Source organism: Lissotriton helveticus, chromosome 4_1 (genome assembly GCF_964261635.1).
Source record: "Lissotriton helveticus chromosome 4_1, aLisHel1.1, whole genome shotgun sequence".
NCBI lineage: Eukaryota > Metazoa > Chordata > Amphibia > Caudata > Salamandridae > Lissotriton > Lissotriton helveticus.
In genome coordinates, this window is record NC_136063.1 from 1,083,917,109 (window position 1) to 1,083,940,864 (window position 23,756).

The window sequence follows — 23,756 nt, forward strand, 5'->3', positions numbered from 1 at the left end:
CACTCTCCACTCCCTATGCACTCCCTATGCATTCTCCACTCTGCACTCCCTATCCACTCTCCACTCCCTATGCACTCTCCACTCCCTATGCACTCTCCACTCCCTATGCACTCTCCACTCTCCACTCCCTATGCACTCTCCACTCCCTATGCACTCTGCACTCCCTATGCACTCTCCACTCCCTATGCACTCTCCACTCTCCACTCCCTATGCACTCCCTATGCACTCTGCACTCCCTATGCACTTTGCACTCTTCACTCCCTATGCACTCTTCACTCCCTATGCACTCTCCACTCCCTATGCACTCTCCACTCCCTGTGCACTCTCCACTCCCTATGCACTCTCCACTCCCTATGCACTCTCCACTCCCTATGCACTCTCCACTCTCTATCCACTCTGCACTCCCTATGCACTCTCCCCTATGCACTCTCTATGCACTCTCCACTCTGCACTCCCTATGCACTCTCCACTCTGCACTCCCTATGCACTCTCCACTCCCTATGCACTCTCCACTCCCTATGCACTCTCCACTCCCTATGCACTCTCCACTCCCTATGCACTCTCCACTCCCTATGCACTCTCCACTCTGCACTCCCTATGCACTCTCCACTCTGCACTCCCTATGCACTCTCCACTCTGCACTCCCTATGCACTCTCCACTCCCCACTCTGCACTCCATATGCACTTTGCACTCCCTATGCACTCTCCACTCTGCACTCCCTATGCACTCTCTACTCTGCACTCCCTATGCACTCTCCACTCCCTATGCACTCTCCACTCCCTATGCACTCTCCACTCCCTATGCACTCTCCACTCCCTATGCACTCTCCACTCTCTATCCACTCTGCACTCCCTATGCACTCTCCACTCTGCACTCCCTATCCACTCTCCACTCCCTATGCACTCTCCACTCCCTATGCACTCTCCACTCCCTATGCACTCTCCACTCCCTATGCACTCTCCACTCCCTATGCACTCTCCACTCCCTATGCACTCTCCACTCCCTATGCACTCTCCACTCCCTATGCACTCTCCACTCCCTATGCACTCTCCACTCCCTATGCACTCTCCACTCCCTATGCACTCTCCACTCTGCACTCTCTATGCACTCTCCACTCCCTATGCACTCTCCACTCCCTATGCACTCTCCACTCCCTATGCACTCTCCACTCCCTATGCACTCTCCACTCCCTATGCACTCTCCACTCCCTATGCACTCTCCACTCCCTATGCACTCTCCACTCTCCACTCCCTATGCATTCTCCACTCTGCACTCCCTATCCACTCTCCACTCCCTATGCACTCTCCACTCCCTATGCACTCTCCACTCCCTATGCACTCTCCACTCCCTATGCACTCTCCACTCCCTATGGACTCTCCACTCCCTATGCACTCTCCACTCTCCACTCCCTATGCACTCCCTATGCACTCTCCACTCCCTATGCACTCTCCACTCCCTATGGACTCTCCACTCCCTATGCACTCTCCACTCTCCCCTCCCTATGCACTCTCCACTCCCTATGCACTCTCCACTCCCTATGCACTCTCCACTCCCTATGCACTCTCCACTCTCCACTCCCTATGCACTCCCTATGCACTCTCCACTCCCTATGCACTCTCCACTCTGCACTCCCTATGCACTTTGCACTCCCTATGCACTCTCCACTCTGCACTCCCTATGCACTCTGCACTCCCTATTCACTCCCTATGCACTCTGCACTCCCTATGCACTCTCCACTCCCTATGCACTCTCCACTCCCTATGCACTCTCCACTCCCTATGCACTCTCCACTCCCTATGCACTCTCCACTCCCTATGCACTCTCCACTCCCTATGCACTCTCCACTCTCTATCCACTCTGCACTCCCTATGCACTCTCCACTCTGCACTCCCTATGCACTCTCCACTCTGCACTCCCTATGCACTCTCCACTCTGCACTCCCTATGCACTCTCCACTCCCTATGCACTCTCCACTCTGCACTCTGTTATGCACTCTGCACTCCCTATTCACTCCCTATGCACTCTGCACTCTTCACTCCCTATGCACTCTTCACTCCCTATGCACTCTTCACTCCCTATGCACTCTTCACTCCCTATGCACTCTCCACTCCCTATGCACTCTCCACTCCCTATGCACTCTCCACTCCCTATGCACTCTCCACTCCCTATGCACTCTCCACTCCCTATGCACTCTCCACTCCCCACTCTGCACTCCCTATGCACTCTGCAGTCCCTATGCACTATGCACTCTCCACTCCCTATGCACTCTCCTCTCCCTATGCACTCTCCACTCCCTATGCACTCTCCACTCTGCACTCTCTATGCACTCTCCACTCTCTATGCACTCTCCATTCCCTATGCACTCTCCACTCCCTATGCACTCTCCACTCCCTATGCACTCTCCACTCCCTATGCACTCTCCACTCCCTATGCACTCTCCACTCCCTATGCACTCTCCACTCCCTATGCACTCTCCACTCTGCACTCCCTATGCACTCTCCACTCTGCACTCCCTATGCACTCTCCACTCCCTATGCACTCTCCACTCCCTATGCACTCTCCACTCCCTATGCACTCTCCACTCCATGTGCACTCTCCACTCCCTGTGCACTCCCTGTGCACTCTCCACTCTGCACTCTCTATGCACTCTCCACTCCCTATGCACTCTCCACTCCCTATGCACTCTCCACTCCCTATGCACTCTCCATGCACTCTGCACTCTCCATGCACTCTGCACTCCCTATGCACTCTCCACTCTGCACTCTCTATGATGCTCTTCAGCGCTTTGCAGTGCGGTTAGGATATGAAGCGCTATATAAATTCAACTGTAATGCATTACGAAAAATGCCAAACCATGAAAAAACTCCCTGTTGCAAATCTTATGAGCAGTTTTACAAGTGTCTCACGAGGGGCACGAGATGCTTAGCCCATACGAGTCTATTTAGGCCGTTTGGGTACTGAACACCCGCAGTTTTAAGGACATTATTAAAACGGACTGTAAAGTCGAACTGAAAGAATGAAAAGTTATGCATGCTGCAACAAAGGGGATCAGCCGAGCAATTTCACATCAGACAAACCACTGCGTAGTCCTCACTACAAATAAAGGGGCAAAAATTAGTTTTAGCGCCCATGCACTTGATGAACAGCCAGATCGTGGCCTGTGTCTTCATCATGTATTTTTAACTAACGTACACTGAATTCACGTGCTCCACCACTAAAAAACAAGCACTCACCTGGGCTTCCTCGCATGGAATGACCAAAACAAACACAGAAGGAAAAAAAACGAAGCTCCGCCCACCGCCGCGATGACGACATCGCAGAGGCGGAGAGGGAAAAAATCGCGGGAACGCCCCCGAATCTGGTCCGGCCTTGACGGACAGATCCGGCTCCCAATGGCTAGCCTCCATTTATGGAGCTAGCCAATGGGAGGTGGGGGACGTTCCAATAGCCAATATGGTAAACAAAAGATTTCACCTGTGCGAACTGCTTGCGCAGATCGCCAGGTCGAAACCTAAAAACAAAACTTACCTTTCAGCATCAGCTGGTCCGCGCCACCTCTGGTCCCCTTGCTTGGCGCCTTCACGTCGGAACTGGCAGCCTCTCTCAGCCACAGCACGCCCATTAGGAGGCCGAAGGGCTCCTAATGGGCATGCGCAAACAGGTGAAAACACATGAGTGGGCACGGGTAAAAAATTCGGCCTCCGTCCCCACTCATGCGCACTTGTGTTGCTGCCTGCTGCCCCTCATCATGTCAGTCAACATGACGCCAGCCCGCCCACCCACTTCAAACTCTGAAGGGGTGGGCGGTTCGACATCATGCTGACTGACAGGATTGTCCGTTCTCCCTCGGCGTGCCGCGTCTGTGAACTTAAATAAACTGAATCAGTTTACTGAAGTTCAAAGACGCAGAGGGAGCTGCGGGCGGGGGGATATGCCCATACGCCCCAATGGACGCACCGCGCCTGATTATTTGTGTGCAATATAGTTTTATCAGTAAAACTGTATGTCTGTGCAAATTAAGTGGACAGTTCAATAAAAAATGTGCTCTCTGTAGATAACTGTGTGCTACAACATGATGCTTAAGTTGCATTAAAAAATTGCCCCCTCATTTCCATTAAAACAAGGTGGGTCGCAAAAGTTTGTCGTTCTAAAAAGTGTGTTGTGGTTCTAGAACATTTGGGAAGCACTGCTTTAGCCAATTGCTCAAGCTTCTCAAATGCATTACGTGCACGATTTCCTGCTTCTCTGCACCCAAAAATACAAATTAATATTTCTGATATGTTAAAATGTCACTATAAATTTGTTTTTCCCATCATTTCGGAATCCTCATTATGTTTGAAAGTATTAACCTTCACCACTTTCGTTTCACTTTGTGAAGACGAACTAGCCTCCACACCTCTCCTCACTCTGGGCTCCCCTCCTCCTATATTTTCCACGTGCACCTATTATACTGAGATAGTCTCACTTCCATCAACAATCTGTCCAAAAACGAATCCTCTCCATCAGAGTCACTCTGATTAGTTTCCGTCTCTTTCTTTTTCTCATTTTTGTTATCTTTTGTTTTCTCATTGTCTGATTTGTCCGTGAATGCGGGAAAAGCACCAACAGTTTCCAACACTTCCTGGTGTGCCATGCCACCTTCTGTAAACAGTCTCACACCCAGCCAATTGTTGAAGGCTTAATCAATTTTTTCTTTTAGCATTCTCTTGAGTGCTTTCCCATTCACCACGTAGTACCATTCATGTAAGGCAACAAAATGTGCAGGCCTATGCTGCAGCTTCTTCTCAAACATGACACGCCTCATGTCCTCAAACTTTTTTACTTCAAATATGCCATGAACAGGAACTTTTAATTGTTTGTGATCAATAGTAATTTTATTATATACTATAAGCCACAGGCATGTGTGAATACCTGAGTTAAGCAGCATCTCGTGGCCTGCGGTACAAATGTGAGCTGGAGCCTATTTATAGGAATTTGCAGACTTACATAAGGCAAAAAAGTAATTAGTTGCTCATATTCAAATCAATAATGCATAATGTTCAAAATCAATAATGCTCATATTCAAAATCAATAACACATCAAACATGCAATTGCATGAGAAATCAACATACGGTCAGTTCCAAAGTAAATAAATAGCCTGAACCAAGGTATAGTTTAGCAAGAGGATTAACATAAACATAATCTGCTCAGTTTAAGTGTTAAGGAAGTTCTAGGTGTGAATCAATAGACAGACTAATGTAGTGTCTGTGGATTCCTAAAGCAAGAAAAGATAGACAGACTGCGTGGAGTCTGCCTTCTTGAATGTAAACAAAAAAAACAATAAAAGAAGTTAATAATTTTACAGCTTTCAGGCAGTAAAAGCCACACACTCAACATGATGAGATCTGACATCTAGGGCTTTGGTAAAACGTTATAAATTCATAAACTAAAATTTTTAGGAAAATTATGCATCAAAAAGAAACATTTAAGAACACCTTACTTTCATACATAGTTATAATAAGGATTTCATAGAAAATAACACGACATTTGTGCAATAAATCAAAGCAATAAACAGGACAACCTCATAAAGCAGACTCTGGTAAATAGTCTCAAATGTATTGCAAATACAGGAACATTCTGCACAGGCTGCCCTGTGGAGCAACTCAAATTAATATATTTCTGCTTAACAAGTAAACAGTACCCTGAAATGAATTCTGTTTTACTTATTTTCTAAAATGGAAAGACACAGAAGAGAAACATGCATGTATGTAAGAAACTCATTCATTTAATTTTAAAAGCACACTTTCTTTCAGTCACTGTAAACTTGTCATGCTACTAAAGTTCATTCAGGGATGCTTGGAAGTTTTTCTAGAAGTCCTCCTCCCATTTCTCTTACAATGTGTTATAATGACTGCTTTCCAATCCACCTCTCCCACCCTGAAGTATATTTAGATATCGGATAGCATTTAACTGCTTAAGCTTGAACTCCTAAATATCGCTGGCATAGTTTTAGCTACAGACGGATGTATTTTTCTTCTCCATGCTTACAATCTGACACCGGTATAATTACGCACAGGTAGAGGGAACATTTCAAACTTGGTTAATAAAAAGACAGAGAAGAAGGTGATTTGTCTAAAAGTGGTAATTCTTTTCTAAATTAAAAGGCCCTTCATGTCCATCTTGAAGAGTTTTCTTCCACATTCTGATTAAAACTGATATTGTAGACTTTTCGATTGCTTAGACATTGTGAACATGTAACACATTTTTATGTTTTTTTCTTATTGTTATTTTGGCCTACACACGTTGTGTAATTCTCGTGCAACAATTTCTATAAACAAGTGAAAACAGACATGGACAGCACATTTTTTACAAAAACAAGAATGATAGGGCAATATCGAAATCTGTCATAAGCAACATGAAGCAGTTTTTGAAACTGGCCGACTATTTTGGAGAAAAAAAATACTCAACAACCTCACGGTTGTTTTTTTTTTTTACAAACTGCAAAATAACCATAAACTATGCAGTGCAATTCAGAACCGAATACACAGTGACGAATGCTCTTTGCTGGACGATCAACGCTATACCATTCTATGATCATTGCCAGAGTGTGAGCTGCTTACACCATTCACATCTCTGAATTCACTCTCTAATCTCTCACTCGCACATCACTTATAACAAGCCAGATATTTTACATAACTAAAACTCCTTGCATCACATGTCATGCATATTGCTCACATTACATATTGTTCACAAGATTCACAGCACTTGCACAATCTGCAAGATTGTGTGCCCTAGTGTGCTGTAGTATGCTTGTTTCTATGAGGCCGATTCTGTGTAATCTGTCCAAAGTTTACTCCAGAATCTGTTGTAAGGCACAGCGATCTATAGGACTATTAGCACACACTGATCTTTTTAATGAGATGATGTTGTAGTTATGAAATAGAAAGTGTTCCCACGAATGTTCTCCCAATCATTTACATCTTTTTACATTGACCCACAACTCCATCCCCTTGTTAAGCGAGTGTCTCACTCATGCAGTCGCACATACACACATGGCTCAATTGCTTTCTAGCTAGGTTTGTGCTGTACAAAAACGTATACATACAATCACTCCTTAATTGCAAAGCACTTTCAACTTTATACGGCCATACCTATTGGCTTATACCAGTGCTTGTTTTTTGCCGCTTCAATGTGGACCCAGCCCTCTTAGATTGTCAAAGAGAACCTTAGTGCACTGGCTTACAAAGAACTATTGTTTGAGGCCCTAGTAAGAATAGTCACCACAGTACTGTGTTCAAGCAGAAAAGATGTTCTCTACTCCTTACTCCCCCTCCTTGCTCAAACTCGAAATTGTTATGCCCATGTTTCTAATACAGAAAAATGGGAAAATATCAGTAGGTTCAAAATGAAGGAGGTTTGGGGAATTAGATTGCAAAACCAAATCGAAGAATGATTTCCATTAAAAACTGGGTTTGCTTAAATCATACGTCTTGTTTGACACAGGGCTACCCCACTTTGCTAGTAAATAATAGTTTCTATACATTTCGAGAAAGCAAGCGAGTCCTCTAACTCAGATTCACTAAGTCTATCAAAACATAACACCACTAATTTGATATGTGAAACAAACTGCTATATGATACTTCCTCCCTTACACACCTCTATATTTCAGGCAAGGAGAATTCCACGGCTGTTTCCAAAAATATTAATTGATGACTGAGTATTGGCTGTATTCTCTGTCAACATTAATTGTTAGCAGTTAATTATTGGGATTATAATTCACCCCTTTTCTTCCTCAAGTATTTCTAAGCTGTTGTTCCAGGCGTTATATAAGCACTGTAGATAACATCCTAAGTCTCTGTACAATGAATTTACCTAAATGTTCCTGATCAAGATGCACTTTAATTCATATAGCTGTTTCTCATTTCGGTTGGTGTGTGATAACTAATTTCACAACTATTAAGGTAATCTTTTTTTTTTTAACAAATTTTACAATTTAGATCTGGAAAGTGAAAAAGGCTCTGAAGATTACTATAGAATGGATGGGGCTAAAACCAATAATGAAGGTAATTTACAATGATACTTCTGGTTATTGGCCTCCAAAGTCGTTTCTGCATATGCCTGGTAATTATGTTATACAGATTTTCCGTAGCCTAAACAAGCCTAAAATGAGGATATCTTGTGTTTAAACTGATAATAGAGGCATATCTTGGTTATTGGCACTATTGTTGGAAGTATGGTTATCCCATAATAAACTTGCAGTCATAAACCAACGACAAGAATTTTCTATTTGGGATGCATTGATCTGAAAGTGGTGCTGCTATCCAAATGGGCAATTTCATGTTTCTCTAGAGCTTGGTGATCTTAGTTGTTGGGACATTATGGTTACTATTCAAAATGTAAACACTGAAATCGGCCAGCCATGTTACAAAACCAAAACTCCCTTCAGTGGACGGCTCAGGACCTCACACGTCACAACTGATATTACTAATGCCACTAGTAGTAATTTATTCGATCAAAAAGAAAATTGATCATTTACAGGAATAAATACCATCATAACACAGTATAAAAACAATGACAGTTAATAAGTAATAACAGTTCATTTCAAGAAATACTGTTTTACATGTACTAAAGTTAAATTGATAAAAACTTCAAACGTTTTCGCCACGCATACAAGAGATACCTAGTTAGTGCAAATACAAGCCACCTGGTATTATCAGACGTAAATATCCTAATGGCGTCAGAGGGGCGAATACAAGATAAAATACGACACACAGGGATGATCCATTTTTTCTGATAATCATTCTATGCAGTACAGAAAAAGAGAAAATTTTCTATAGTCTTTGATTTATCCAAACACACAGGGCATATAGATGAAACAAGTGCATTGGTCCAGTTACTTCTTCTAGAGTGTAATGGTAAAGTCCCATATCTGAACTGCAAATATATAGCTCTGGCCAGAAGGGGCTCAATGTCATCTAAAAACTGTTCAAAGGCGAGCTCGCATTTAAAATTAAGAAAATTTATTGTAAGCGAGCCGTTGGTATTATTTATCAAAAATTCATGGTCCATAAAAGCCTAGAACCTGTTTTTTTAAAACGGAATAGTCGCCTTCTAGATACACCCTGGATCATCGAATAGATAACTCATACTAAGCTTGGTGAACCAGTCCCTCAGTTGTTTGCGCCATTTGATGCGCCCCATTTTTTATGTAAATCAAGAAGTTCGCCCATAGAACACCTTAGTGGTACCTTCGTGCTGCTCACCCAAATTCTTAACCAGAAGGTGAGAGCCCATAAGATAGTATAATGTCCTATGCATTTTAACCCTAAATCAGATCTGAGGGGTATTAAGGGTGTGCACCCTGGGAGGTTCACAATTGCCCTTGGTCAATTCTTTTACATTGTCCAGACCCCACAACTCTGCCCCATAGAGGGCCGCTCCTAACCCCTTTGCCCTATTAATTTTTAATATAGGAGCTAATGGTCTATAGGGAGAAGTTCTAATCTTGCACAATAGCGCTCTATCAGCATGTTTTTTTTTATTAAAACACTTTATTCACGACTGTATCAAGTATCACATGTTACATTTATATATGTTGGCATCGAACAGTCTTTTCTCGTTTTCCTCTTATAACTTTTGGCTATTTGACATGTAATTCTTCTCAGTTTTACAGTAAGTCCAATAATTGACTATCTTTCATTACTTCAGTGGTCATGTTGCATTAGCATTACATTGTCGCCTCATAACTTGTCCCTGTCCCACCCAACTCCCACCCCTCCCGTCTCCTGGCTCCTCCAGTGGTTAGGCACTGTGTTCGTCGGCATATAGACCCCATCCTATCCAGAAAACCGTATTCACATGGTGCTGGCTAACCTGTGCACTTGGCAGACCTATCCCTACTCTGTATTCCTCTGCTCTCCACCCTGTAGGTCCGGCTATGGGATATTCGCCTGCGAGGGCACCAGATCTACTTCCTCTATCTCCAACAGCATCCGCTCCCATTCCTGCGCAATTGGATGTTTCCGGAGCCCCCTTTCCTCTTCTCTACGCAGGATTACACCCTCCGCCCTGCCCCATTTCAGCAAATCAGACCTCCACACCCGGGGGCCTGGCTGATTTCCGTCTCATAGTTATGACTCTAATTGCCAACAATAATGCCAGGTCTAAGAACTTCAGCGGGGCTTTTTGGGTCTTGGGTCTTTTTCTGTGTCCTATCAGACAAGGCAGTGCCCCCTCTGGTATCTGCAGGGTTGTGACAGTATTTAGTGTATGCCGGACTCTCCCCCAGTAGCTACGCAGTCATGGGCATGACCACAGCATGTGGAGGAGACCGGCCTCATCCATCTGACATCGGGGACAATTATGGGAGGAAGCAGGGTACATCCTATGGAGCCTCTGTGGGGTGAGATATGCTCTATGAAACACCATAGCCTGTATGAATTTGAACTTGACGTTTCTAGACACCCTTCTGTGGTGTTCTAGGACAATCTTTCAAGCCCCGTCTGTCATAGCCTCTCCTGTGTCTAGAGTCCAGGTGTCTCTGAGTGTGGTAAGAGGCAGAGCGGCATGTTCTCTAATGCCTGTGTAGAGCCATCGTACTAAGTGTCCCCCATCCCCATATAATGAAGGAGATGCACTAGTTCATGTTGCTCCGGTTTGCTGCGCTGTGGGGCCCATGTGCGTCTCACATAGTGTGTCACTGTAGCATGTAGGAAGTACAATCGGAGTGGGGCCCCCGTTGACTGCGCGAAGGATGCGTGATCCAGTAGTGTGTCGTCCCCAAACAGGTCACCCACTCTGTCAACCCCTGCCTCTGTCCAAGGTTGTAACCTGCGTTGCGTCAGATGTCCCTGCGGTGTTGGGAGACCTAACAGGGGGATGTTATCTGCATAAGATACGATCCCTGCCGTGTACGCCAGCGCCTTACGCCAGCACAGCAGAGCAGTATGTAGAAGGGGGTGGCAGTCTCGAGGGATCTTGGCTCCGGGCAACAGAAGGGAGTGAAGCTCTCCACGTGCTAATCGTTCCCGTGTGATGTCAATTTTGTGTAGATTCCTGCCCGCCACCCACCGTGACAGCCATTGCAACTGGCTTGCGTAGTAATAACCTCGTAGGTCTGGTACTCCAAGACCCCCCTGTCTGGTGCTCAGTTGTAGTTTCCTGAGGCTTATTCGCCGTCGCCCAGGGCCCCATATGAGAGTAATCAGGATCGTGTTTAGTGTAGCAAATATGTGTTGTGGGAGGAGAACCGGCAGGTTTACGAAATAATACAGTATACGGGGGGAGCATGACCATCTTAGAAACTGCTATCCTACCCATGACGGATAGTGGCAAGGACGTCCAAAAGTTCACACTACTCCGGAGGCTATTAATGGCCTTCCGAACATTACCTTCAATCTGGTCTTCCGGTCGTCTATAAACGTTAATGCCCAGGTATTTGAATGTGGTCGGCGCTATCTGGATCCGGTAATCACCGAATTGTATGTGGGAAGGGCGTTGCCCTTCGCGGAAATAGAAGCCTAGTGATTTTGTCGGGTTAATGGCCAGGCCGGACACGGCCTCAAAACGGTCAAAGATGGTTGCTCGAGTCGAGTGGTTCCCATCCAAATCCCGAAAATACAACAATATATCATCGGCTTAGATTATGCGTTCCCCCCCAATGGAAATGCCCACTGCACCCGCACGGGTCCCGAGTGCTATCGCCAAAAGCTCAAGTGTCAGTACGAACAGCAGGGGCGATAACGGGCAACCCTGCCGGGTGCCCCTGTAGATATCATAACTATCCGAGATGTACCTACCAGTTCATGCTCTGGCTGTCGGGTTCGTATACAGTAGTCAAATCCATTTCATTAGGGAGTCGGGAAATCCGAAACGCCGTATGACCTCAAACATAAACTACCATGTTAGGGAGTCGAATGCCTGCCGGAGGTCTAAGGCGATACAACCGGCTCTATCAGCATTTTGAAGGGTCAAAATACTCTTTCTAATCTGATTTGACCAGGATACATCTTCACTTATCCTAATTCCCAAATAATCAAAAGCTTTAACCTTCTCTAGAGCCTGGGAGTCCAGAAACAAGGGCCGTGTGCTTTTCTTATAATGGTTGAAAACCATGTATTTTGTTTTACCACAGTTTATCATTAATCCTCTACTCTGGCAAGCCTTTTCAAATCTATTTAACACATTTTGGATGCCACTAAGTGTTTTTGCAATAAGTAGCGTGTCATCAGCAAATAATAAACATGTTGACCAGCCAGTTTTGGGGGGTCCCCACCACAATTAAAAAGCTCCCCTATAATGCCATTTATGAAAAGGGTAAAAAGAGTGGGTGCCAGGACACACCTCTGGCGTACACCTTTCTGTATAGATATTTTCCCAGAAAGGGCAGCCTCACTGCTCCGTCTCACCTTTGCATAGGTTTCATAGTGCATACGGATCAAGATGTTAACCAAGTAAAGCGGCATCCCCATGTCCCTCAGGGTGGCCCACAGCTGTTCCCGATTTATAGAATCGAAAGCGATCTTCAGGTCCACGAACACAACATACACGTGACCCCTGTTGATGGTGACCTCTTTCCAGATCACCCTCCTGAACCTGAGGACCTGGTCTGTTGTGCTCGTGGATTCCCTAAATCCTGCTTGGAGGTCCGACAGAATATTTGCTTCATTCATCCAATCTTGGATTCGATTTAGGATTACTTTGCCCAAAAATGTTTGGGGGACGTCCATTAGACTGATTGGTCTATAATTCTCTGGTAACCCTTTGTCCCCCTTCTTGTGGATAGGAATAATTTCTGCGCCCAACCATGTGGGCGGCAGCATGCCTCCCTTGAGGATAGCATTGAAGACTACAGTCAGAACCAGGCCCCATACAACCGGCTCCGAACTGAAAAGGTCACCTGGGAGTCTATCAAGGCCAGGGGCCTTCCCCTTCTTAAGAATTTTTAAAGCCATGATAGTTTCACCAACATTGATTATCTTAACTGTAATTGCTTTTACTTGGAATATGATGCTCTTATTCAATTTTATTCAATTGTTTTTATACTGTATTATGATGGTTTGTATTCCTGTAAATGATCAATTTTCTTTTAGATCGAATAAATTACTACTTACAAATGCCACTTGTGATAATTATATTTGTCATAATGATGTTTGTGATGCTGACTAAAGCATTACTCATACAGCTTTAAGTGCTGGAACTTGACTCCAGCTGAGACGTGTGCTAAGCCAAGAGCCCAGTTTGCTGTATTCAGAAGGCTCTGTGTGTGATGAGTGGCCTTTGGCTATGTCTTTTGGGTAATTGCTACACAGCATTTGGGTGGGCCCTGCGCGCCCTCATTACAATCCCAAAAGTTCTCTCTGTGCTACCTCCAGCCATGCAGAGTTTGTTCTGTGTGCAGGGCGTGGACTTTGACCAGTATCTTCACTTGGGCCCTGCCCTCAGCACACCAAATCCCTGGACCCACCGTCAACTATTTTCAGCAGGCTCTGGGTCAAGGTATAGTTTCCAGCCTGGACCTGCTTTCTACACCCCATCCTAAGAGCTCACTAAGGAATCATTTAGTGGACTCTAGGTTCAACCCTATTCTCAAGTCCTGCACTCAACACACTATCCTTTAAGCCCACCCCTCTTTTCCTTTGACCATATGCCGAGCATTCTGATGGATACTTCTAACAGCAGATTCCTTACCCCCAGATACCAAGTTGTACTGGATGATTTTGGCAGCATTATACCTGCACGCTGGTAGACTGCATCATGTGGTTCAGTGCCGGCTACATTCTATTCCAGAAGTGACAAACGAAGCTGCATATAAGTGGCAACCCTGCACCCTGTCAGTTCCTCTCATTCTATATCTGTGTGCGCCGATCCAGAGTTCGTTCTCAACTCTTTCCTCGTCTTGGACACGTTTTTTCTCCAAATTATTTTCCACTGAACAAGGGCTAGCCTTTCCTAAAACTGCAGTGTTTATGCTTTCAAGGGAGAATGGCAACCATATTTCTGTGACTGATCCCACAAGGTCTACCTCTGGTGTTTGGGTTTGGCGCAGGACTCTAACCCCCAGATTTATCAAAGCCACATTCTGCGAATTCTAAATTGCGAGAATTACCGAATCGCAATTCAGAATTCGCAGAATGGGATTCATAAAAAAATGCGATTTAAAAAAAAGCGAAACGCAATCGGCCGCAATAGCCGTTTGCGATTTTGCTATAATTGCAAATAAATTCGCAGAATCGGCCTTTTTCTGTGTAGAAATTGCGATCCCGCAATTACCGAAATCGCAAATTGCGATCTTGCTAATTGCGAGATCGCAAAAACGGGAAGTCGCATTTCGAGCACAGTGATGACATCACAACCAGGAAGCAGGCAGTTCCCTCTCTCATTCAGCACACTGATCCTGAAAGTGGAAGCAGCACTGGCCAGAGCTCCACTACAGACCACCTTCAGCTGGAAATCAGGAGACAAACCACCCCAGAAAATGTCCCAGGAAGCTGCAGTGAGTCAGGAAGGAAAAGAAAAATCAAATTTTCTGAGCAGGAATTGGAATATTTAATAGAGGAAGTAACCAAAGATCATGACCGGCTTTTTGGGAAGGATTCAAGGAGGGTGCCTGAGGCGGAGAAGAGGTGCATTTGGCTGCGCATCCGCGCCAAAGTAAACACAGTGGGAGTGACCCAGCGCTCCATTGAGGAGCTGAAAAAGAGGTGGTATGACCTCAGGGGGCGTGCTAAGGAGAGAATTGCAGAGAGGCTGGGGGAGCGACGGGGAACTGGAGGAGGAGAGCCCACTGTACCACCCAACACCCCACTGGAGGACCTTGTGGAGGACACCCTGAATCCCGAGGCATGCGTGGGGGTAACCCGGCTGGACTCCTCCCGACTCACCAAGAATCCCAAGGTAAGTGCCATGCGACTGCGACCCTGTCCCCTAACAATGGCCATGACTCCCGAGCTACCCATTAGAAACCCCAGTCATGCAGGCCATGCACACCAGAAAAGCCCAATTGCATTGTGGGACTTGTAGTGTGACCACATTTTCCAGATACCCCCATACAGCCAGACCTGTCCAGTGAGAGTCATTCCTAAAGCCAGTCAGGGAATGCTAGCCTGCATGCATGTAGCAACCTCCCATGTGCAAGAAACATGTCATTAATCACCGTCCCATTTACATCAGAGGTGGCGCAGAACAACTTAGCACTGATAGTGAGGCCCTTCACATTGAGGACAATCCCGAGGACAGCGAGGGAGAGGGCCATCCTAACCCTCAACCAGGACCATCACAGCCAGAACCAGCAGCAGTAGTACCACCACCTGCTCCTGTGGACAGGGCCACCCCTGCAACAACAGGCGCGCCTCAACCACCCCCAGTGACACCCATGCCAGTGGCACTGGCAACTACAGCTGCAGCACGGAAGCAGACAAGGCTTACAGCCACTGTTCGTACACAGTCCAGCGGACTGGTGAGGGAGCCGCGCAACACAACACCACGCGCCGGCAGGGGGGTGAATGTCCGGGTACCTGGCCTGTCTATTGAGCGTCGGATGCTCCGTGTACATCAACAGCAGGCACGTCACTTGGCAGCAATCCACCTGCAGCTTGCCAAGACTGCACGTAATGTGGGACAGCTAAGTGACAGAATGGAAAGCATGACTGCTGCTGTCCGGGAAAACAGCCAGGTCCTGGTATCCCAGCAGGATGTCAACCGCCGCCACCGCCAGCTGCTGACCCGCCTGTTAGCATACACACGCTCCAACCACATCATTGGCAATGCCACCTCCCAGGTATCGGGTCGATCCTTAGTGATGCAAATACAAATTGTGCAATGCTGCCAGGATGTCGCTAGGGCACTGGAGCAAGTCACCACTGCAGTGCAGAGTCTGCAGGCGACTGGACATGGCCAGACAGGTGGTGGGGATGATGCCAGTGAGGGCAATTCCAGCCACAGCAGCCTGTCGGTGCCGCTGGTGACAGCACCCCACCGCAGCACCAGGCAAAATGCAGCCTCACGGGCTAATGATGATGTGGAGGAGGTCGAAAGGCGACTGGGAGCGTCCACCCGGAGGCGCACTGACTATTTATTATTTAACATGCAGGGCCATGCTGATGAAACAAGCATGCCCTCCTCACAAACATGGGGATGTATGAAGCAATACAGCTCTCATGCAATTTATACAAACAAATATTACATTATTGTGAAAAAAACAATAAGATTTATTATGCACTAGTTAATCTGACTTATGTCATTATTTCAATTGTCATGCATGAGTGAAGTGTTGGATGAGGGGAGTGGGTGCACTAGAAACAGTTCATTGTGATTTGGTTGCGGCGCCTGTGTCCTTCAGCAGGATTCTCCCCGCGTGCATGACGCACATGTGCAGGTGGGCGGTTGTCCCCTTCCGACTCACTGCCAGAGATCTCTACAGGTATCCTCCGCTTGGTAGCAATGTTGTGGAGTATTGCACACACGGCCACGATGCGGCAGCCGACCTCAGGCTGGTATTTGAGGGCCCAACCAGTGTTGTGAAGTATGCGGAATCGGCTCTTCAAAAGCCCGAATGTCCGCTCAATGCAGTTTCTTGTGCGGATGTGTGCTGCATTTTAACGCCGTTGCTGTGGTGTGGCAGGGTTGAGGAGGTACTCACGGAGACCATAGGCGCGGTCACCTGAATGAAAGGAGCAGAGGGTGAGTGCCTGTTATGCGCAACTACATGGTCGCAATGTACTATTTGTTGGCATGTGTACTTACCTCATAGGTGTCCTTCCCCAAAGTCTCCCCTGGCCAGTCATGTGTGCATGCAGCTGTGCAGGAATATGAAGGAGTCATGTGTGCTCCCCGGGTATTGTGCCACTATGTCCGTGATGATTGTCTTAGCTTTGCACACCATCTGGATATTCAGGGAGTGGTAGCACTTGCGGTTCCGGTACATGTGTTCTGATTGTGCAGGTGGGCATATGTGGATGTGGGTACAGTCAATGCATCCAATTACATGGGGGAATTGCGCAATGTTGTAATAATCAAGCTTGGTTTGATCCAAGTCCTGTTGGGTGGTCGGGAATGTGATGTAATGGTGTAGCCGGGTCAGCATTGCCTCCAGGAAACTCCTTAGGCAGCGGGACATGGTACTCTGGGAGATCCCCCCTGCAACGGCAACTATCTCCTGGACGCTTCCGGAGGCCAGGAGGTGCAGGCTGCACAAGACCTGGACATGGGTGGGCACGGCATTGGTCCTCCTTGTTGGGTGCTGCATCAGGGGGTCTAGGTCACGGATCAGCTTTGTAATCATTGCCCCATTCAGGCGGTACTTAGAGTAGATTTGCTCCGCAGTTTGACCCAGAAGGTTGATCCGCAGGTGGAAGATTCGCTCCTGGATCCTGCGTCTGTTCCTTGCTGCAGCCTGGAGCCTTCGCCGCCTGACCACCATGTAGAGTCCTGGCATTGTGAAAGTCCTCATGCTCCTACTGTGTCTCCTTAAGTGTGTTTGGTCAGGCCCGCACCTGTGGCTAGTTTTTTATTTATTTTTTATTGTCTTCATGGTTACCACCTGGTTTGGGTTCTCCTTAATTTGCGCGTCGCAAATAGCGATTTAGCGATTTTTCGCAATCTACGATTATACATGAAATGGCTTAGCGAGTATTTAGCGAATTCGCAAGATATTTAGCAGAATCCTTGGAATCTCGCTAATTCCGATTCGCTAAGGGGGTTCCACCTAGATTCTGCGATTTATTTTGCGAATTCGCATTATAGATTTCGCGAATTCGCTATTTATTCAATTTTCACATCATGAAATGCATTTCATTTAATTGCGATCACAATAGCTAATTCGCAGCTATTGTGATCGCAATTTTGTTTGATGAATCTGCCTGTAAGTCCTGTGAGGAGTGCACCCATATGAACCCTAAGCCCATCTGGGAACGCAAGGTGACGTTGTATGTGGTCAAGTACTGAAAGAAGTCTAGCTCAAAGTTGTGAGAAATTGCCCTGGCATATGCTGTCCACTATTCTAGTGGGCACCTTGCACCAGTCCAAACGACCCTTATTTTTATTTTTTTCTTTTGTCCTCATTTTCCACTTTGGTAAACAGAGGTATAACAGGTCCACAGTTCCAATCTCGTTGTCTCAGTATATTACTGGGAGTGATTATATGATAGTTCGGGCGCCCAAAACCCCACAGCGAAGATTGACAGACTTCAAGACCTGCGCACCAAGACTAAACATACGTGGAGTCTGCCTTTGTCCAAACAAGAAGGAAAGCCAGCAAAAAATTTTGGGGATATATTTAAATGTAGAGAAGTTGGACCCAATCTTGGATCTTAAGACATCCCAGGGCAGTAAATTTCCTTCGATAAATAAATCCCCCCCATATTTCTAACCCTGCAATTTAAAGGGGCAGCTAATCTATCTTCCAGCCATCCCGGGTTCCCAGGAGAGCTCCACAGCGGAGCCCTACTCGAGAAATATCCAAGCTTTGTTACGGCCCTCACCTTAGCCCACATTTTGGCCATCCCTTGTAGTATCTTTAGTTTAATTTTTGTAATAACTTGGAATCTCCAAATTTAAATAAAACACCTGGCTGTGCTACTCCTTCAGCCTTGAGCAAAGCTGAAAACAGACTGCCTACCCCATAATCTGAGGGCATCTTTAGCAGCATTCGTGCGTGTGACAACTGAAACGCCCAAGCGTAGATTAGTAGGTCAGGAGCTGCCAAATCACCCTTCTCCCTTCGTCGCCTAAGCTTTTTCCACGCAATCCTTGGGATTTGCTTATTCCAGATGAAAGATGTAATATCTCCCTGTAGCTTATTTATAACTGATGGGTCAAAAAAAAGAGGGATAGTGTTAAATAAAAATGAGATCTTAGGCAAAATGGTCATCTTAACTAGATTGACTCTCCCCAGGAGAGACAAGGGGTGGTGTAACCAGGATTGCATCAATCTTCGGCAATCCTTAGCTATCACCTCAAAGTTGGTTACTGCAATTTTGTTAATATCTTGGATAATATTCAGACCCAGATAACGCAAGGATAGCGAAGGCTGAAAATCTGGGCTGATCTCCAAATTGTTTCCGACCATTACCTCGGACTTAGAGGTGTTGACTTAATATTAGGGCTCCCGGTTTTATGGTATTTATTTTTTCTACATTTCCGTCTGAATTTATCCATGTTTATTTTTTACAACTTTTTTCTGTATTTATCCATTTCTATTTTGTGTTTCTGTATAAATGAAGCTGCCATGGGTATTTTTCCACATTTATTTGACTGATAAATGTATACTCACCTTTGAATGCCCAAAAGGTTTCAGCAGTATACCGTGCAATAGCGTTATCTGAAAACACTTGCATTGTCGAATAGCATCATTAACTGTAAATCTGCACTTAATTAAGCTTAACTAGGAAATCTATTGCCTTTTTTCATCTCCCCTAACTCTCAATCTGTACACCTACTGACCTGGCACTCTTGATTGACAGCAGGAAAAAACATCCAAAGAAGACATATTTTCCATATTTTTCTGTATTTAAAAATAAATAGACATGAAAAAAATAGTTTTCTGTCTGTATTTATCTGTATAAATCTGTAAAAACGGAAAACTGGGAGCCCTACTTAATATCCAGATTTTTTCCCAAACTCTACGGCCAACTTAATAGCAGCTGGAAATGCTGTATGTATGTCTGAGGAAAATATCAAAATGTCGTCAGCATAAAGAGCGACTTTCCTTTCCCATCCCTTGCACATGAACGATTTAATAGATTTTTCCTCCCTCAAAAGCTGGGCAAAGGGTTCTATGTACAGATCGAAAAGTAAAGGGGAAAGGGGACAGCCTTGACGAGTTCCCCTTGTTATAGAAAAGGGGTCAGATAGTTCCCCATTCACCAATATTCTGGTCGAAGGGTTAGAATACAAGAGGCTGATAGCACGTGAAAAATGCTCCCCAATATTGGCTTTTAGCAAGACCTCCGACAGGTATACCCAATTCACCCTGCCGAAGGCCTTGGTTGCGTCAAGTGTCAAGATTGCCAAAGGGAGAGAATCAGTTGTCACCATATCTATGGCTCCAATCAAGTCATAAGTAAGCTCATGGAGTTGCCGGCCCATCACAAATCCCTTCTGATCCGTGTGTAAGAGAGCTGGAGCTACTAGACTTAACCTCTTTGCTAAAACAGTGGCAAAGATTTTATAGTCCACGTTTAATATTGAAATTGGCCTATACGAGCCGCATGACAGAGCAGATTTCCCTGGTTTTAAGATCAACATAATTGAGGCACTATCCCAGGAGACTGGAGGTGATATGCCGTCCTGCAGTATATGAATAAATAGCTCTGTTAAAATTGGAACAATAGATTGTACCAAGGCCCTATAGATCTCAGCAGGGAGACCATCTGGTCCTGCCGCCTTCCCTTTCTTACTGTTAAGTATAGTTGCCCTCACCTCCTCCTCCGAGATTGTAGTATCCAGGGAGGCCCGTTGCTCCGAAGATAGGGATGGGAGTGCCACTCCCTTCAGCCAATGTACGATTTGGGATCGATCTAGACTTTTGTCTTCTTGGTAGATGTTTTGAAAGAAGTCTTTAAAGATTTTCCTTATCTCCCCATCACATGTGTAAGATACATTATTAAGGGATATAGAATCGATGTTGTTCCGGACCCGATCTGTTTTGGCTTTCCACGCCAGAAGCTTTCCAGCGCCTTCACCAAACTCAAAATGGGCTAACTTACTTGCTTCCCATTTCTCAAGCAGATGCTGGTTCAATACTGAGCCCAATTGACCCTTAAGTGATGTTAGTTTATTTTCAAGTGTCTGCAAAGAAGTTCCAGGCGGAGTATGGTCAATCTCAGCCTGAGTTTCCGACAACTGCCCTTCTATGGAGGCCACTTGCTCCCTGTACTGCTTCCTCTGATAGGAGACCCTATTGGTAATGAGGCCTCTTAAGAAGGCCTTATAACAGTCCCACACAGAGCAGAAGAACCCAGATTGGTTTGCATAAAGTACTGGGTTTCCAAGCTAAGAAATGAGATGTCATCCGCTGATGATAAAAGCGAGCGGTCAAATGACCAAGACTTAACCACCTTAGGAAGACCACTAAGCTCCAGAAGGACAGCTGAATGATCTGATAGGTGAGAAGGTAGGTAAATTATATTTTTTACGACATCTACCAGACCATGATTTATTAAAACCAAGTCGATTCTAGACCGGTGATGATATTTCTGATTATAAAAGGAGACACCCGGCTTCTTTCCTGCTCTATCCCTCCATATATCCCTTAGCCCAAACTGCTTCATACATCTTAACAGGAGAACCATGGTCTTAGAAGAAACTGAGGGGCGAATATTTGGAGTTTTGTCCAGAATAGGGTCCAACACTATATTGAAATCCCCCGCCAGGATAATGGGTTCTGGGAAAGATAATAAATGTGAAAATATGGAAGTTATTACAGTCGGGTCATCCACATTGGGCCCGTAATAGCCCACTAAAGTTATTTGGACTCCAGCAACAACTACTACGACAATGACCCATCTACCACCTGGGTCGACCAGTTTAGAAATTAATCTAGCTCTAAGTGACCTTTTAAAAAGGACTGAAACCCCTCTAGTATTAGAGGCTTGTGAAGTGGATATAGAAAAATCAATCCATCTGTACTTTTTTACTAGGGAGAGAACCTCTGCCTCAATCAAATGAGTCTCCTGGAGGATAATGATCTGCGCATCAGAGTCTTTTAAGTATTGCATGATCTTATCTGCCCTGGGCCTGGTGCAAAGACCATTCAAACGACCCTTATTGATGGTAGGTTTAAAGACTACCTTTATAGAAAGCTATCCTAGTGGTTGCTCTGGAGACCAGCCTTCAGGTTAAGTCTTAAAGGAATGTAGAGCAGCTTGTTTTACCAGTCTATAATCTCGTGAATGACCAAATGTAAGGAGAACCACACCAGGTATATATATAAAATATATGTATTTATTCTACACACATCCCTATAGTCTCTTTATGAGGCTAGAGGCAAAAGTACATTCACTAAACTTAATTAGCACACAGTAAATTAGCACAATATACGTTGAGCCCTAGGGGCGTACCAAACCACATATTAAGAAAGTGGTATAAGAACCACGATTGACATAGAGACAAGTCCTAGAGCCTGTACAACCGATGGGGCCACCAGGAATCACCTAAGGTAGTGACACGGGACCCACGGGGGACGCGTGCAGTGTCTAAACACAACCGCGAATCACCATTTAGTTCTAAGGGAAAAGTCGCGGTTGGAATTTCAAAGATAAAGGACACTTAGAAGAGGACTTGGAGCAAACCCCTTTAGAACTAGGAGGTTCTAGAGTCAATACCCACGGGAGCACCGGAGTACTCTAGTTACCTCACTCAGGGAAGCTGGGTGCATAGGTGCCTTTTGGTGTCTGGTTTGTTTGTCGTTTTCAATGGCGATCTGCTGCAAAGTGCTGCTGGCGTCCAAGTGGAAAGTGTCCGGAGGGATCCAAGCCTGGATCAAAGATGAGAAGAACCTGAAAGCGGAGGGGACAAAGTCTGGGTCACCTGCCAGTGACCAGGAAGATGATAGGCTGATGCCCACTTATGTCGGGTGATTTCAAGTGAAGAAGGTGAAGCTTGACTCTTCAGCCATAAGGACCAGGGGGCGTCGACGACTACCAGGTGTTGGATTCCAGTTGTCCCACGAAGGATGTAGAGGGCTGCGGTGTCGGTTTCCGGATTGGACCCAACAAGCCTTGGCAACAGCAACCAATGCATAAAGCAGAGATTGGCTTCGGTGCAGACCAGCAAGGTCTGAGGGACTCACCATGCAGTGGAGAGTCTGGACACGTCTGGAGCAACCAGGGAAGCCCAAAGGAAAGTGGAGTTACCTTCATGGGGACCCACCAGGTGATGGACAAGGGATCGCAAAGGGGCCTCGAGCAGAAATTCTAGAAGCGGGCTCACGGAACACTCGTGGAGTGTAGGTCCACAATCTTCGGTGCAGATGGTGCTCGGGGCTTGGGCTTTAAGTAACCCAATTCACAACTTCGGGAAAGCTTGGGAAGTCAATGCACTAGCAAATGTGCCCGGTGTCCAGGAGTTCTGGTCCCACGTCACTCGTGAGGGGAGGGATGCGGGTCTCAGCTTTGCTGGGATCTCGTGTCGGCCTCTGAGAAGTCTGGAAGTCCGTTTCCTGTGTCGCAAATACTTCGGAGTCTTGCGGGAGCTTCGGAAATGCAGACCGGCAAGACGCTTCTTTGGTGCCTGCTTGAGCAGGGGAGTCACTCCTTGACCCCAAGGGAGATTTTTCAGTCCTCTAGTCGTTAGTAGTGTGTCAAAGTTCCAGGATTCAGCTTCAGAGTTTCGTCCAGGTATAATCTAAAGTCCTGTTGCCAGGGGTCCCTCACTTATACTGAAGAAAGGGGTTTGACATACTCTGGGGACCCACCTATAAGAGGGGTGGTTACACCCCTTTCCCTTTGTCCAGTTTTGCGAACCTGTTCAAACTGGGGTGTGCACAGGGACACCAAATGTGCCCCCAGTGCTGTCTGAAATGCACTCTCTGAGTGCCCCCACCCAGCCCCAATACACTAAAGCCTGTCTGGCAGGTGGTTACACCTCCCTGTGACAGGAAACCTATTGTCCAGGCTTCCCCTGCCGTAGTTTATTCCAGCAGCAGGAGGTCAGACTCGTGTCTGTGGCATCCATTTTGTGATGCCAGGGCTCGTTTAAACTATTACCGGGCAGACCAGTGTGTACATGTCTTCTCCCTCTAGAAGGGTGGAATTCTACCCCGCCGCCAGGATTGGGG

The 23,756-nt window shown here is 46.0% G+C and overlaps 1 protein-coding gene across 1 annotated transcript in view; it reads left to right on the plus strand.

Moving 5' to 3' along the window:
- CLPTM1L (CLPTM1 like) overlaps positions 1–23,756 on the plus strand; it is a 1,937,019-nt gene that overhangs the window by 1,090,134 nt on the left and 823,129 nt on the right. Inside the window, exon 10 of the mRNA XM_078687677.1 lies at positions 7,978–8,043. Coding sequence (XP_078543803.1) covers positions 7,978–8,043 — 66 coding nt within the window. The remainder of the gene's footprint in view (positions 1–7,977; positions 8,044–23,756) is intronic.